This window comes from Podarcis cretensis, assembly GCF_951804945.1.
Source record: "Podarcis cretensis genome assembly, chromosome: 2".
Taxonomy (NCBI): Eukaryota; Metazoa; Chordata; class Lepidosauria; order Squamata; family Lacertidae; genus Podarcis; species Podarcis cretensis.
This window is the reverse complement of record NC_137171.1, coordinates 39,350,691-39,366,050: the sequence shown is the minus strand read 5'-3', so window position 1 is coordinate 39,366,050 and position 15,360 is coordinate 39,350,691. Positions and strand designations below refer to the sequence as shown.

The following is a 15,360-nucleotide window of genomic DNA, read 5'->3' as shown; positions in this document are numbered from 1 at the left end:
TTTTGTGTAGGGGAATTTTTCCTTTGCTTTAAGAGAGGAGGGGTGGAAAGGGCAGACTTTTCACATCTCAGGATACCGAGGTTATCCCAGGATGCTGGGATGGGATGTAAGCCTCTGTAGTGCAAAGGTCACTTGAGAGCTTGGGCTTTGATTGGGCTTCTGTTGGTTAATCACAGTCAGGTTAGGATGTTGCCAGATCTACAGCTTTATAATAGAGTGAAACTATACTGAACTGAGAGAGGCTTCAGAAGAGAGATGGAACTATACTAGGGAGCAGAAAGCAAAATCTGGAGAAATAATAACTCCTCATAATAATAATAATTCCTACTAATTTTCATTTCAATTTATTAGTTGTTAAAATAACAGCAATAAATAACAGAGCAATATTGAAGGATAAAAAGCTGTTTGGAAAGAAAACGACAGTGTCCTTTGTTTCCTGCTCAAAAACTATTGTGTGTGTTTGATTAGTGGATATAATGAAAGTAACCTTTTTGTGGAGCAGGGAATAAAATGTTGGTGCATTTTTGCTGATTCTATGCCATTTGTTCTTACTTCTTGTAGTCCATAATTCTGCCAGTTTACAATGCTGAGTGCTGGCTGGATGAATGTCTGAAGTCTGTTCTGGAGCAAGATTTCCAAGGTTCCATGGAACTATCTGTTTTTAATGACGCTAGTATGGTACGTACCTGTCAGTTTACTGTTCTAGTTCTACTGCACAATTATCATTTGAATACCAATTCCAGGAATGTGTTTTTACTGTGTTTATTTCACCAGGGGTGGGGGACCTTTTTGGGGATGAGAGCTGTATTACCCTGCTGGAATGCTGTCAGTGGCCCACCTTCCAAAGTGGATTGGAGTGGGGGTGGTCAGTCCCTATAGTATGTGCTGTCAGAGATGAAAACTCACACCTTTAACACACACAGGCATACTCCCAGTCAGACCCTTCCCCTTCTTCTTCCTCCTGCTCCTAATTCCTTAGTTTGTGGGAAAGAAAAGGGCTCTCTCCCTGATGTAGCCTAATTGTTGTATCAAAACTGGCTGTTTTGCAAAGGGACTTTCAGGAGTTGAGCTGGATTAAAATGGAAGAGGGGACAATCATTTCATTTTGCTCTGGCTTTTGAAAGGAGTTCTGAAGGAGTTCTGTTCTCTCTACATCCCCATGTTTTGGTGCCATTTTGTTAGTGCCATAAGTTGAGCTTGGGTGCAGTACTGTAGCTCCAGCCAGCTCTTCTGCAATCAGCTTGAGCTCTGAAAGCTCTGGGGTAGTAGTGAGATAAGGAAAAGACTGAGGCTGAGGTACCTTGCAGCTGGGTTTGGTCTTTGTGTGCAACCCTTCCTCCTTGATCTATCTTCCTCTTTTGCCACCCAGCAGCCCACAGGGGTCTGTGTGCTTTTCTTGGGACTCCATGCCTACCTGATTGCTCCTCTTCAGAGAAGAGGAAGTTGTGCTCCTCAGCAGAGCCTTCCAGAAACTCCTGATGATGTCCAAGTGTGCCTGAAAAGCACTGGAAGATGTCATTGGTGTCAGATTGTGGGCAAATAAAGTGCAGTTTAAAAGCAGTATGATGACTCGGCTGTGACTTTGCAGTGACCTTATCTCTTCTCACATGTAGCAATAAGATGTGGGAAAGAAATGCGGGGAATTAAATGTTTAACTTTTAAACATTATACCTACTCAGTGTCAATATTTCTAAACAGGACAATTCAGGAAATATATTAAAAAAGTGGAAGGTTCTATTGGAAGAAGCAGGCATTCAGATGGTACTTGGAGAAAATGATTCATCTCAGCCACGAGGAGGTAGGTGCCTATTCAGGACAGTGGGATAACTTAGTTTCCTGCATAACAGCTTCCCACGAGTTGCGTAGCATTCTAGAACATTCTGTTTGTCAGTGCATCCACGTTCAGACCAAGACTCTTCCTTAATAACTGTCAGAAGTAACTCTCTTTTTGAGGTTGCTGAGGTTTTATTTTATGTGCCAAGACAGAATTTGGCCTAATACTAAGTACACTGTTGCTGCAATCTTAATAACTCTTATGAGGAAGTAAGCCCCATTGAACACAGTTGGACTTATTTCTAAGCAAGCGTGCATAGGATTGTGCTGTATGCAGAAAAATAAGTCCCACTGAAAATCAATGGGACTTCTGTTTAGTGGGTTTAGAATCACATTGTAAATCATCATGACTCTGTTGGCAAAAGAAAATAGTTAGATTCACCGTATCTTATATTGTTGGAAATTCACACCAGTTTTCCTCAGTTCTCTAGTCAGTTTTTCAATACATGTTTAAGAGGCAAATAATAACTTAGCTTAGAGATTGCCAGGAAATAAATGTTGTGTGGATTGAGAGAGAGCCATCACCTTTGCTGCAGACTGGGAAAAAGCCAGGTTTGTTATGTGCTAGACTGAAAAAGCACAAATGAGGTTAAATTGTGATCCAAGCCAAAATAAATAGCTCTGGAATTGTTGTAATAGGCTGGAAAGTAATGGATTCGAGTTGAATTGCCAAGTGTGACCACTCCAGAATGAAGATCAGCTCAGTGAGATGTGAACTGTAAACGTTTGTATTGAGTTTTAAAGCTTGCTGTCCGTTCTATGTGAGATGGTGAAAAAGGATAGCATGTTGGTGTTATGAGCAAGAGGGAATCTAAGAGCTAAGGAGGAAGATGATGAAATTAATTTAGGAAATGCTTTCTTTGTATATAATTTTTTTCATATACTTTTATTTAGGAAGTTTTAGTTTGTGTTTTCCTCCCTTATCTTGTTAAACATAAAATCATCTCTGTAATATAATCCCGTTGTTGTTTTTCCCCATTGATATCTATAATTTATTCCTATTCATGCTTATTTTGAAGTTGCAAGTAATGGAAAAAGGGGGAAATGCATATTTAAACTGTAAAAACTTATAATTTGACTCTTACATAAAAAGAGGGAAAATACTATTTACATGCAAATATGTGCAATGTACCCCTGATGGACTGTGCTTTTATGGAAAAACAATTCTGAGAGAGGAACTCTTTGGAAAGGCGACATTTAATATCTTTGCTGCCTACCACTTTCCTGCTCCTCCTCCGCTCAACCTCTCTTTCTTTCTCAAATTTTGATCTCTATGTTTTGACCTCATAGCATTGTCTTTCCCCTCTACTGCTTCTCAACTGTGTGCTAACCCCCTTCCAACATTTTTCTAGTTGTAAACTGGAAATGGGTCAACTAAGATTTCCAAGCCTCTTCCCATTATCTCTTTCCTAACAAACACAAGCTAAGGGGCAAAGGGTGCATTTGCCTAACCAAGAATCTCCTAGAGGGATGATGGGCTCACCTGGGGGTTGGGCTTCTGGCTGAAGTGGGGCCTTGTGCTAGGTGCAGAGTCCAGGAAGACCAAGTCATATACTGTTAGCACCTGTTTCAGATCCAGGAAACAAAGTTAGGTCAAATTCCAGTGAGACAAGGTCATGGTAAGCAGAAGGTAAATCCAGATAAACAAGGTTGGGTAATGCAGAGGTCAAAGTCCAAAAGGCAAAGAAAGGAAGGTCGGTAGCACCTTGGATAGCTCAAAGTGAAGCCTAGACTTTAATTCAGACAAAGCAAGCTTGAATGTTTTTCCAACAACTAGCAATGCTAGACTGAGGGCTTATCCACACTTACCTTTCCTCCACTCATTCCAGGCATGGTCCGAGATTTAAAGCTCTGTGTTTAAGCACCCCTTTTTTGCTCTAGAGCTTTTCCCACAAAAACCTGCTCTTTAAAGCACAATTGGAGCAAACATCAATCTGCAGAAAACCTGAATTGATGTTTGTTCTGAGTCAGTTTTAAAGATTGGATTTTCACTGGGAAAGCTTCGTGGCAAGGGGGGAAACCAGTCGCTTAGACACGAAGCATTAAAGTGCAGACCTCTGCCTGGAAAGAGCAGAGCAAAAGGTAAGTGTGGAAAAGCCTGCAGTCTTAAACAAGCTCAGAGAGTAAGCTAGCCAGCCAGTGTGGTATAATAATTGGCAAATACTGAACTGGGATCTGGGAGAACAGGGTTCAAACTCCCACTCTGACATGGATGCTCATGAGGTGACTTTGGGCCAGTCAGTGCCTCTCAGCCAAACCCATCACCCGGTGTTATGGTGAGGATAACATGGAGAGGAGGGGAGGGATTTGCTTCTTCCTGTTAGAATACCAGTAGCAATATTTGCACGCTTTGTGGTATTGCATCCCAGTTCGAAACATTTTCACATGAAAGTAAATACATGATGACCTGAGTGAAGCCTGCTGTTCTTTCCGCGTAGTTGATTTCCTCCATCAGATGTGGCCCCCTCATTTTCTGTAACTGTTCCTTGTATTTACCAACAATTCCTCAAGTTTATGGGTTGTTACATGGTGGCTACTCCAGAAGCATAAAACTGTTCCTTAGACACTCATTAAAGCCTGAGCCTCTTTTGGAAGCTGTGTAACATTTAAAAAACAACCATAGACTTGGGGAAAATACTGACAATTCTAAAAAAACCAAAATAATTATTTGACATTTGGTTTCCAGGCTAATCATATGCATATGATTGGCAAAGTGCTAGGGTTTGGGAGTCTTAGTTTTTACTTTTAAAAAGTACATTTTATTATATGAAAAAATGCATAGACACAGGAAGGGAAAAAACCTATGGCTTCTGAATTTTCCCAGTCATTGGTAAATTGGGTTAGGAAAGGTATATTTTCTTCAAACTATATACCTTTAAAAGCAGGTTGCCATGCAGTAATCATTTTCCAGTGTGGAGCAGCTCGTTTGTATTTACATTTGGGCAGCCAGTTTAGATGGAAATCTTTGTGACCCCTTTGTCCTTAGTGATTTACTTTCCTGTGGTTAAGAGTAGTTAAAACTTGTAGGGAGTACTTCCTTTGAAACAAGCAGCCCCAATAACGAAACAAATGTGTCAGTCTTCACGTCCTGGATTGTTTACCCTGGATTAAGATTCATTTCTGATTCTTTTCTGCCATGGAAAAGGAAAAAGGAAAACAAAAGGGAAACCTCCCCCCACAAAAGAGAGGGGTCAGTGGCTTTAAAGAAACTAACACAAAACAACTTCTTTCCAAGAGTGAGGAATGTTAATATCTCACGGGGTCTTAGTTTCCACCCCTCCTGTGACCATGGTAACAGGCTCTTTTTGCTAAGTAAGCAGGCCTTGCAAAATGCAAAGCCTTGGCACAAACATTTGAGTCTCATCAGTATAGCAATATTGCAGCGAATTCTTTGCTTATGCCAAACAAAATTCATTGCCTTAGACCAGTTGTTTAAATAATCCAGTTTCCATGCGGAATAAAATCTTTTGGAAATCCTGTAATTGTGCTGATGTCAAAAGGGCATTTTATGACTAGCTAACTACCAAAACTTTGGGTGTCTTGTTTTTAATTAAGCTTACTTCTAAACTATTTGCACTTGAACGAACAAACAAACAAACAAGATTGTTTCTCCTCTGACCCACTTATCTCACCAGCTTGTTACCCATATATACATTTAAGTGCTGACCTTTTAAAATATTTGTAAGATTGTTTTGACTTAAAATTTTTTTTTAAAGCATATCCTTAAACTTTGCCTGTCACATGAGTAACCAAATGTTCTCCAGCATTCATATATTATGAAATCCGAATGACTCAAGTCAGCATTTATGACTGATTTTGTGATGTGTAAAAGCAGTAACATATGGATCAAGCTACTTATTGAGTGTTGGGCAAGTGATTTAAATGACAATGAATCTAAATTTCTGGCTACCTTTCATCACAGTGGCGACCCCACAAGCTTCCTTATAAGAATCATCCATGACTGATTTTATGACCTTTGAATGTGCCCTTAATCATAGCATCCTTTTAGCCTTCCTTGCTATAATCAGACAATTATTTGAAACATTATATGCTTGGGATGGGGAGAGAGAGAGAGAGACAAACTTGATTACACAACTGATCCTGCTGGAACAGTTACTGCTCTGTGGCAGGATTAGTTGTTCAATTTTAGTCTATTCATTTTATTCCTCAGGAGATAATTATTCCGAGCTATTGGTTCTGTTCATTCAACGTGCCCAGACCTGCTTTACTTTTCAGTAAACATGTCCAGGTCTTGTAAGGTTTTACTGTGTTTTCCAGTCATTTTAATTTAGTTACGGCAGCCATAGAACTTTAAATGGTTTAGTTTTAATTTAAATGATTTCCTAGAATCATAGAATTGTAGAGTTGGAAGGGTGTTTTATTCCAGCCCCCTGCAATGCAGGAATCCTAGCACATCCACCCCTGGGTGGGCTCAAACCACCAACTTTCTGGTTAACAGCCAGACACACACTGACCCATCGCCCCGCAGAGGTTTAGTTATCATTTCTTTGTGAAGTTCAAGGCTATATATTCATAAAGTTCATATACATGAAGAGGTATTCAGGAAGAAAAGAATAGAATTTGTCATGGGTGTGCAACTCAAGCATCCATTATGGCTTGCTAACTGTGGGCTGCAATTCTGAAATCTGGCAAGGAACTTTCATGTCACCTTGAGTAAAAAAACTTAGATTGCAAATTGCAATGATGCTCATGCACTCTTTTGTAACTTTGCTTTATCTACAGTGGGCTTTGCTAAAAATCATGCAATAGATCAGAGCTCGGGGACTTATCTGTGCTTTCTGGATTCTGTAAGTGATTTTTTAAAATTTTTTGCCAAATGTATTGCCTACCTGAAACAAAACGTTTAATTGTCCATTTCCTTTTTATCATTCTGTGCTAATGGTTTTCCATAATTTGGTATAAAACTCTTTCATGTGGTTATGGTGATGTGGTACTTTTTAAATTTAATAAGTGTTCCACCTTATAAAACTCTGCTGCCGTATCTGGACATTTTCTTAGCTGTTGAGATATCGGAAGTTTAAGTGGAGCACACCTTTTAAATCTGCAACCTAGCTGGCACTTCTAATTGGATAATAGGTATTGTTTTACTTGATGTGCCATTTTTCTTAGACCTGATGGCATGAAAACAGAATAAAGAAAATTCAAATATTCTACTGTCAAATGGGTCATTATAAGCAACCACTATGCCACAAAATAAATTTCATAACATGCACTCCAAATAATCCAGAATTACAGGAATTTGATGATAACAGACATGCTTCTGTCCTCCAAAGTCCTTTCTGAGCAGGTAAGCAATTTGTTGCAAGAAGAGGGTATCTGTTTCACATGAAAAGCCAGCAGGGATTTCTAAATAAGGCCAGATGTTTTTATGTTGTTGATCTCCATCCACCTTCAGGAAAGAAGGCATTCAAATCACATGTATTTATATCGGGTTTACCTACTTCCACAAGAGACTAGCCCTCAAATTCTGCAAAACTTAACCCTACTATCAGTTTAGATGTTCCCTTTACAGTCAAGGCAGAGCACTTTTAATATAGAGAGACCAATTTGTTATTCTATGATGATTAAGTAGGAATTGTCCCCTTCTCACAGAAAGTGAAACGATGTGGCATCTAACCACAAACCCTCAGTTCACCCCCAGAAAAAAATTCTTTGACTTATTTTGCACAGAAAAATCAGAAGTGTCTTGTGACAAGTGGAAATAGCTTACATAAATGATACACGCAATCAGCAAATAAAAAAGCACTTCAAACCAGCCATCTTTCCTCCTATAGTCAGCTTTTCAGCCCCCGTTCCCTTGCTAGCTCCCACTGTCCTCTGGTGGGGCCAAGAAACTGTAGTGCTATAGCTCTGGTAGATTTTTGAATAGGGTTTCTCTTGTCTGAAGAGGTGCAGTGGCTCATCAAGCACCTTTTGTGAGATTAAATGACAATTTTAATGAAGTGATAAGATTTAATTAATCTGTAGAAGTAAAGCATATAAATTTGCTTGTAGTGCAGGAAGAAGAGGCATTTATTTAGTTCCTCTTTAATGCCTTTCAACTACAAACGTTAGGATGAATTCAGGAGGCCCCGACCCACAAAAGCTTACCATGTACCATCTTGTGGAGCTGCATGAGGTGGTAGCTTCCTGTATCCCTGAGAAATCCAAGGATTTGCAGTAGTGGTAACACCGAGCTTAACCTAGTTGTCAGGGGCCACACATAGCCAACTCTGCATGCAATTGTGGGGACTTCATACTGTAGCTGTGTGGCCTCTGGATATCTGCCCCCACCCACACTGAACTGCCACTAAATACAAGGTGGAATAGGAAACATGCTGGTAAACCAAAACACATTGCAAAGGTGGGTCTGGATTTTTTAAAAAAGAACAAGTTTTCCTTCCCTATCAATATCTTGGACTAATGAATAAATAAATTCAAAACCACAGTAGTTCCTAGGATGTTAATCTCAATAAAACATGCTTTTGTCAAATATTGATGAGCAATCCCCTGCCTCAATCCCCCCTCCAAATGTGTGTGTGTTTCTAACTGAATTAGGACAGTCCATGGGGGCGGGGGGGGCGGTATTTTAAGTTGCTTTCTTCTGTTCTGGCATCCTGGATTCAGAATCTCTTTCTCGGGGCTTGAGAAGAGATTAGTCACATTCAAGAAACTCTTATTTATAAGTTTATAATGATTACAGAGTGTGTATATTTCGTAACCAATTCAAGCTCACTGCCAGTTCAAATACAAGAAATATCAATAAACCATCACCTATCAATAAATTCTTCTTGCATGTCTGATATACTAGAAAAATAGAAGCAACACTTTTTTTAGGCCTATAACGTACCTGAATGTACAAGTACAGCACATTTTCTGAAGGTCAGTGTCTTGGCAGTAATCAAGAGCATTTCACATGACTGACATCAATATGATATTCTGAATAATTTGATACTGAATTGGTGAACTGAAACCAAGAATCAGAAGAGGTATATAGGAGCAGTCACAGATAATGTTAGCACACACAGCTGGTAACATCTGTTTTTCAGCAGTTACTGCATAGCACCGAGAAATTGATTCCAATGAGAATACCAAGTAATTCATGGATGCGTATAAATTTCAGGAATTTCTGTTATGTTAAACACAGAAAAAGACACAGAAAACAAATGTTTATCAACACATCAGATTTTCAAGTTGCTTTGCAAAATAATTTTTAAAATGTGGCAATTTACATTTCTTCTGCTAAACAAGCATGCAAGGAGAATGAGAAAGTGTGTGTTTGTGTGTGTGTGTGAAGACATAGAGACTACCTAATGAATATTTTTCCAGACTGAATTTTACTGTAGATCATAAAGATTTTATTGGGAATAAAATCAAAGGCTCTGAACAATAAACCATCTATTCTATGTTCATGCCAATAGAGACTGTCCCTTTTGTTGGAAATAAACATTTATTTGAACACTTTGGACAGAAAACGCTATTCTACCTTCAGTGTTGGTTGCTGGAACATCTCCAGGAAAGAGAAAAAGGAGGAAAGAAAGTTTAAATAGGTACAGGCACTTTAAATATAATCATGAAAACAGCTGTATAAGAACTTGAGCAGATGTGCATAACTAAGCAATCTTGCTCAAATCTAAGAATCTGTTGACCCTCAAATGCGTACTTGGATCTTGTGTGTCTGTTGTTTCCCCATTTGTTTCAACTGAGGTAGAAGATCTCACATGCAAATGAATGCACTATTGAAATGAATTCAGAAGCTGTTGGAGATATGCACACGTGCAGGGCTTCTGGATCAGATCAATAGATCAGCACACACATTTCCAGTGCAGTACTGGAGTTAAGAAATTAATTCATTTATTGCTTGCATCTGTGTAAAGCGGATTCCTCCCCCTCCCCCCCAAAAAACCACCTGCAAGTTAATCAAAGAAACAATGCTGAGTACGTTTGAGCACTTCTACAGTCCCTGCGAGTAAAGTGTCTAGATGAGTCAATGAGTCAGTTCCTCATTTAATCTTTTCATTCAGAATTGTAGGATTATCATTCTCCCTTTAGCAGAGATGTGAACAGTTGGAAATCTGCTATTCATAGAGGAAGTGGAAATATTTCAATTTCAATTTCCTGCTAGGAATAAAAATCAATGAAGTCCCTCGTATAAAAGAAAAATCCAGTTGTATCTGTGCCAACACAAGCTTGCACACAGCAAGCTAAGGTATTGCATCTTTTCCAGTAGTTCCCCCGCAAATAAAATCATGGAGGGTACTATAGCAAAAACAACTGGATCGTTGCAATGTGTAATCCTACTTCCTACTTTATTCAAGATGAGCTATTCATTCATTATTGCATTTATATCCCACCTACGTCTTCAAGGAGCTCAAGTAGCATACATTGTTTCCCCCCTCTGCATTTAATTGCCTCTGTGAGGTGGGTTAGGCAGTGACTTGCCCAAGTTCATCTAGTGTGGTTCGTTACTGAGTGGGAATTTGAACTCTGGTTTCCATATCCTGGTTTGCACCTCTCAGTAGTGGGAAAACAAACAGGAAGTATAATGAACAAGTTATAGCTTGTCTTTATGTAGTTTTTCTATAAGAGCCAAGCAAAGCAGACACAGAAATGTTCCTAAGCAGTTAAAAAATTGAAATTGCTTCAGCTAGAGATGGAATATTGTGGAAGGGGTTGAAAAAGGAAAAAAAATGCATAAAGAACTTCAGCAAGGGAAACCCCCCAAAATCTAACTGGCCATGATAGCATCCCACAGCTTCTAAAACGTATATCAGTTTATAGCTGTGTTGTATTGTATTGATTTCAACTATTAGCATAATTGAATAAGAGCAATCTGATGATTAGGACGCAGGTGGGTAAAACCTCAGCGCCTAGGACTTGCCGATCGCATGGTCGGCAGTTCGAATCCCCACAGCGGGGTGTGCTCCGTCGTTCGGTCCTAGCGCCTGCCAACCTAGCAGTTCGAAAGCACTCTTAAGTGCAAGTAGATAAATAGGTACTGCTTACCAGCGGGAAGGTAAACGGTGTTCCGTGTGCTGCGCTGGCTCGCCAGATGCAGCTTGTCACGCTGGCCACGTGACCCGGAAGTGTCTGCGGACAGCGCTGGCTCCCGGCCTATAGAGTGAGATGAGCGCACAACCCTAGAGTCTGGCAAGACTGGCCCGAATGGGCAGGGGTACCTTTACCTTTACCTTAATCTGATGATTACATTTTAGGTTAGTGATTATAAAGTGGGGTTGGAGTAGTTCATTTCTTCTAAACTAATGCTGCAAAAAGATGCACTAATTCTGTTGTATGCCTGCTTTATACATGCCAATGCAGTTCATGTTATGTACTTCTATATGTTGTCTAGGTGTGTGCTCAGTTGACCATTTTCTTCCTGACATGTCTTTGAAAAAACCATTATGCTCTAGTTAGGAACTTGACAAATGTATGAAAAAGTCTTATGACTCTTGTCACCAGGTTTCTACAACTGATAAGCTGTATGGTTTACTTTCAAGTTTTTTGTTTTACCTCGAGGTAGATTAATTGTAGGTAGCTACTGGCACAGATTTGTTTCCCAACCTTGTTATCATTTTTGGATAAACAGTAGTGTTAGGGTGGCTTCAAGTTCCTAGAACAGGGAGAGGGAACTAGTTGCTCAGTCTTGGACCAAGGGCTTCTTAATGTTCCCAATTGCAGCTCTTAATCCTTGTGATCCCCTGACTATGCACCTTAATTGCTTTCCCCATAGGCAAAGCACTCCACCCCCTCGCTCAAATGGCAGTGGCAGCAGAGGTTTTAGGAGAGTTCTTCCCTTTATGCACTTCAAATATTTGCCCATGTGCAAGCTGGGAGAGAGGCAAATAGGAGTGATCGGCTGCAATGTGTTAACGGGAGACTTGTTAGAAACTTCATAGGTGCTATGGGGGGCACAGGGCAGAAGGGTGTTTTGTTTGGTTTGGTTTGGTTTAAAAAAATTAGGCAGCTTGTGTGGGTAGTCTCTGTCCAAGGTGTCTTACAACAACACAAATTATAAAATAACAACAACCACAAAACTATCAACTGACCCCGGAGAATAGCCAATAAAAAAGCTTTCGCAGCAAATTAAAACGCTTCCCACAGCAGTAGCAAACCACAATCCAGGACATAAAGCATCAATCACAATTAGCGCATTGGAAAAGTTACATCTTTAGGGAAAGGCTTGAAGCGTGGGAGCCTGTCGAAGATCCACTCGCATGGCGTTCAGAAGTCGTAAGGTTACCAAGCTTGCTGATCTGTGAGATGGACACACTCTTGTGCATCTGAATGTGTGGGCAGGCTGATATGGGTGCAAGAGGTCTATCGGATATCCTGGGCCTAATTTTTTTTTAGGCTTTTTAAAGCTTGAAACCAGACCCATTCCACAAGGTGGTAGACTGAAGTGGTTGAATTCTAGACTATACCACTTCACCATAGCTTTGCTCACTAATCTTTTAGTTTGAAACTGAAAAACAACTCATAAAAATAACCTCCCGCCTACAGGCTGAAGAATTTGACCCTCTTGGCCTGCCACCATGTACTTGAAACTTGTAGAATCAGTAGATCATGTCTGATTCTTGAGGCTCAAAAGAAGATTATGGCTCTGAAGGGGTCTAGAGGGGCTCTATGCTCAGCCAATACCACTGGCTCTTCAGCCTCAGTTCAAAATGTGGCTTCTTGAATGAGTTGTTGATATGATGATCAGTCTATATGCTGGCGTTGATATAACTTACAAATACCTAAACAGGCAGATACAAGTGGGTTCAAATGGCTACAATATACAGTGGTACCTTGGGTTAAGTACTCAATTCGTTCTGGAGGTCTGTTCTTAACCTGAAACTGTTCTTAACCTGAAGCACCACTTTAGCTAATGGGGCCTCCTGCCGTCGCCGCGCCACCGGAGCACGATTTCTGTTCTCATCCTGAAGCAAAGTTCTTAACCCGAGGTACTATTTCTGGGTTATCGGAGTCTGTAACCTGAAGCATATGTAACCTGAAGTGTATGTAACCCGAGGTACCACTGTAGTATAGTCAGTGGTTTCAGTGATACTTTGGTTCAAATCCTAATGAAGCCTTTCTTTTAGCCTTAGTTCCCCAAGTATAAACTCAGAAGCATAACCATCTCCCTCACATAACTCTTGCTAGAGTTGCTAGGAAAATGATTTTAAAGTGCTTTACACATCAATAGTTATACATAAATAGCAAGACATAGTATATTTTTGAACACTTAGGCTCTGCCGTGGGTAGGAAATTCTGAAATGTGGTTTGGTTTATTGTATAAAATGGTAACAGTTTCACTTTTTGTCTACTGTAAAAAGTCTGGATTTTCCCTTCTAGTTCTAATTTATGTTAATTTTCTTTTGGGGGCTAAATTTACTACTCTGGTAGCCATGCATAAACTATTGAAATAAAGTGGTATCTGGACTCCCTCCAGTAGTTGCAGCCAATTGTATATTTTATAGTTTTGTACTTGGGCTAGTAAAGTGACCAGTTAATCTGGCAACCATCTCTAGTTATTGTTTGAGAACAGTGGTGGGCCCTCTTTCACATATAGTTACAGTGTGCCATTTATTACAGGATGATTTGATGATGCCCCAGAGAATAAGACTGCAGTGGGAAGCTGCTATTCAGCATCCAGAAAGTGTGAGTATTTCTCTGTCATTTTCTTTTAACAGTGAGGCATGCAGCTTGTTTTAACAGGAAGGCTTGGGAAATGTTATAGCGGTTTTGATTGCAATTGGTACTCCTTAATCTAGCAAATTTTAAGGAAATGTTTCTGGAGGTTTTTACTCAAGTACCTTACTTGTTTGTTTATACTCCCTGAAAATTCTATATGTGACCTGATTTAAAAGCTTTATCTATTGCAAAAAAGTAATAAATTAAACAAGTAACTGACCACTGTAGTTAATGAAAACAGAATTAATGACTCATCCATGGCATTTGTGAAAATGCGAACAGATTACCGGTATAACAATAGTAACAATTGAGTTGTATCCAACAGTGTCACTCAGCTGTGACAGTAAGGCATCCATAAGACAAAAGTGGCACGATACAAATTTCAGCCATTCTCTCCCTCCCTGCATCCCCCTAAACCTGTATCAGATGGTTGAGTGTCCCAGAATATATCGCTCATAAAAAAACTGCTTTGTGAATTAACACTGTTAAGTACCTAATTATAATTGTCTATAATTTTCTGTATTTTGTTTCCTTCTCATCTCACTTTTTATACCCCCATGCATATATGTACCTGCAATGTAGAATAACTCCTTAATTCGTCTGATGCTTTCTGCAAAAGCAAGTTGGATTCGTCAGAAGTTCTATAACTTTTCTTCATTGTTGACACAAAGCTGCTTTTTGGAGGAGTCTTCACTCTTGAAGGGATGGTGTACAGCAGGCATAGGCAAACTCGGCCCTCCAGATACTTCAGGACTACAACTCCCATCATCCCTGACCACTAGTCCTGTTAGCTAGGGATGATGGGAGTTGTAGTCCCCAAACATCTGGAGGGCCGAGTTTGCCTATGCCTGGTGTACAGTAAGAGCACCTCTAGAGCTGGATTAGGAAAAGATAAAAGAGAAGCATTTTTATTGCTGAGGGGAAAGGTAATAATGGCTAAGTAGACCTACCAATGTTGAATAAGTTTTATGGTATTAAAGGTCTATATTTGGTAGACTGAAATTGTCCTACAGAAGCATCCTTGATAAAGAGATAGCACTGTAAAAAGGAGTGTTCTTTTGCTTCTGTTTTTTTAAGGACCCACCTCTTGTCTATAACATATTATAAACCGATTTTAATATGTAAATGGCTGTAACGCCTCCTGGGACAGGTGGTGAAGGGGCGTGTCAGAAATTGAAATTGAATGTGGAATAAAATATTACCTATAAGCCAGGAGGTTGCACAAGGATTAGATATTGCTAGTCTGCAACTTAACTACCCTGCTGCACTGGTTCTGCTACGGATATCAAATTGCTGCTTTGCTTAGGCATATGAAAGGAAGTCATTCTGAAGAACTTATTTTGCTATTGCATGGCTCATGTGAGGGAAAGCAACGTTGCATTTAATTTTTGTTTTCAGTTTCATGGTTTTAAAATAACTACTAAGTGAAATTGCTTGGCACTTGTTTCATTCTTGGTGCGATGCTCTGTTAAAAAAAACAAAAACCATAAGGGAAAGATGTGAAGCCATAAGGGGATGGGGCCAGATGTATAATAATCATTTTCTTTGAACTAGAATGAAAACAACAAAAACAGAATGGCTTGAGTCTAATTTTTAGGCATTAATTCATACCACAAGATTACCATACATAATTTGGCAAGCAGCCTGGTTAGAGAGGCCCACAGATGGCGAAGCTTTAAAAATAGTCTAATGGGCGCATTTTTTTCTTGCTAGTAAAATATAGATCTTATAGTTGATATGTATGAGCTCATATTCTGCCCAGTCTGATTTCACTTGTTTGAACATGTTGCATAATAGTGAGATGTTACTGGGGATGGAAATTGAACAAATGCATGGTTTTTTCATGGCCCT

General features: G+C 39.6%; 1 protein-coding gene across 2 annotated transcripts in view; it reads left to right on the top strand.

Annotated features, from left to right (window-relative positions):
• The window catches only part of B3GNTL1 (UDP-GlcNAc:betaGal beta-1,3-N-acetylglucosaminyltransferase like 1), a 173,074-nt gene that overhangs the window by 5,688 nt on the left and 152,026 nt on the right, over positions 1-15,360 (top strand). For both annotated transcript variants that reach the window (XM_079966144.1, XM_079966145.1), the window contains exons 2-5: positions 562-678; positions 1,699-1,798; positions 6,577-6,641; positions 13,411-13,476. In XM_079966144.1, coding sequence (XP_079822270.1) covers positions 562-678; positions 1,699-1,798; positions 6,577-6,641; positions 13,411-13,476 — 348 coding nt within the window. The remainder of the gene's footprint in view (positions 1-561; positions 679-1,698; positions 1,799-6,576; positions 6,642-13,410; positions 13,477-15,360) is intronic.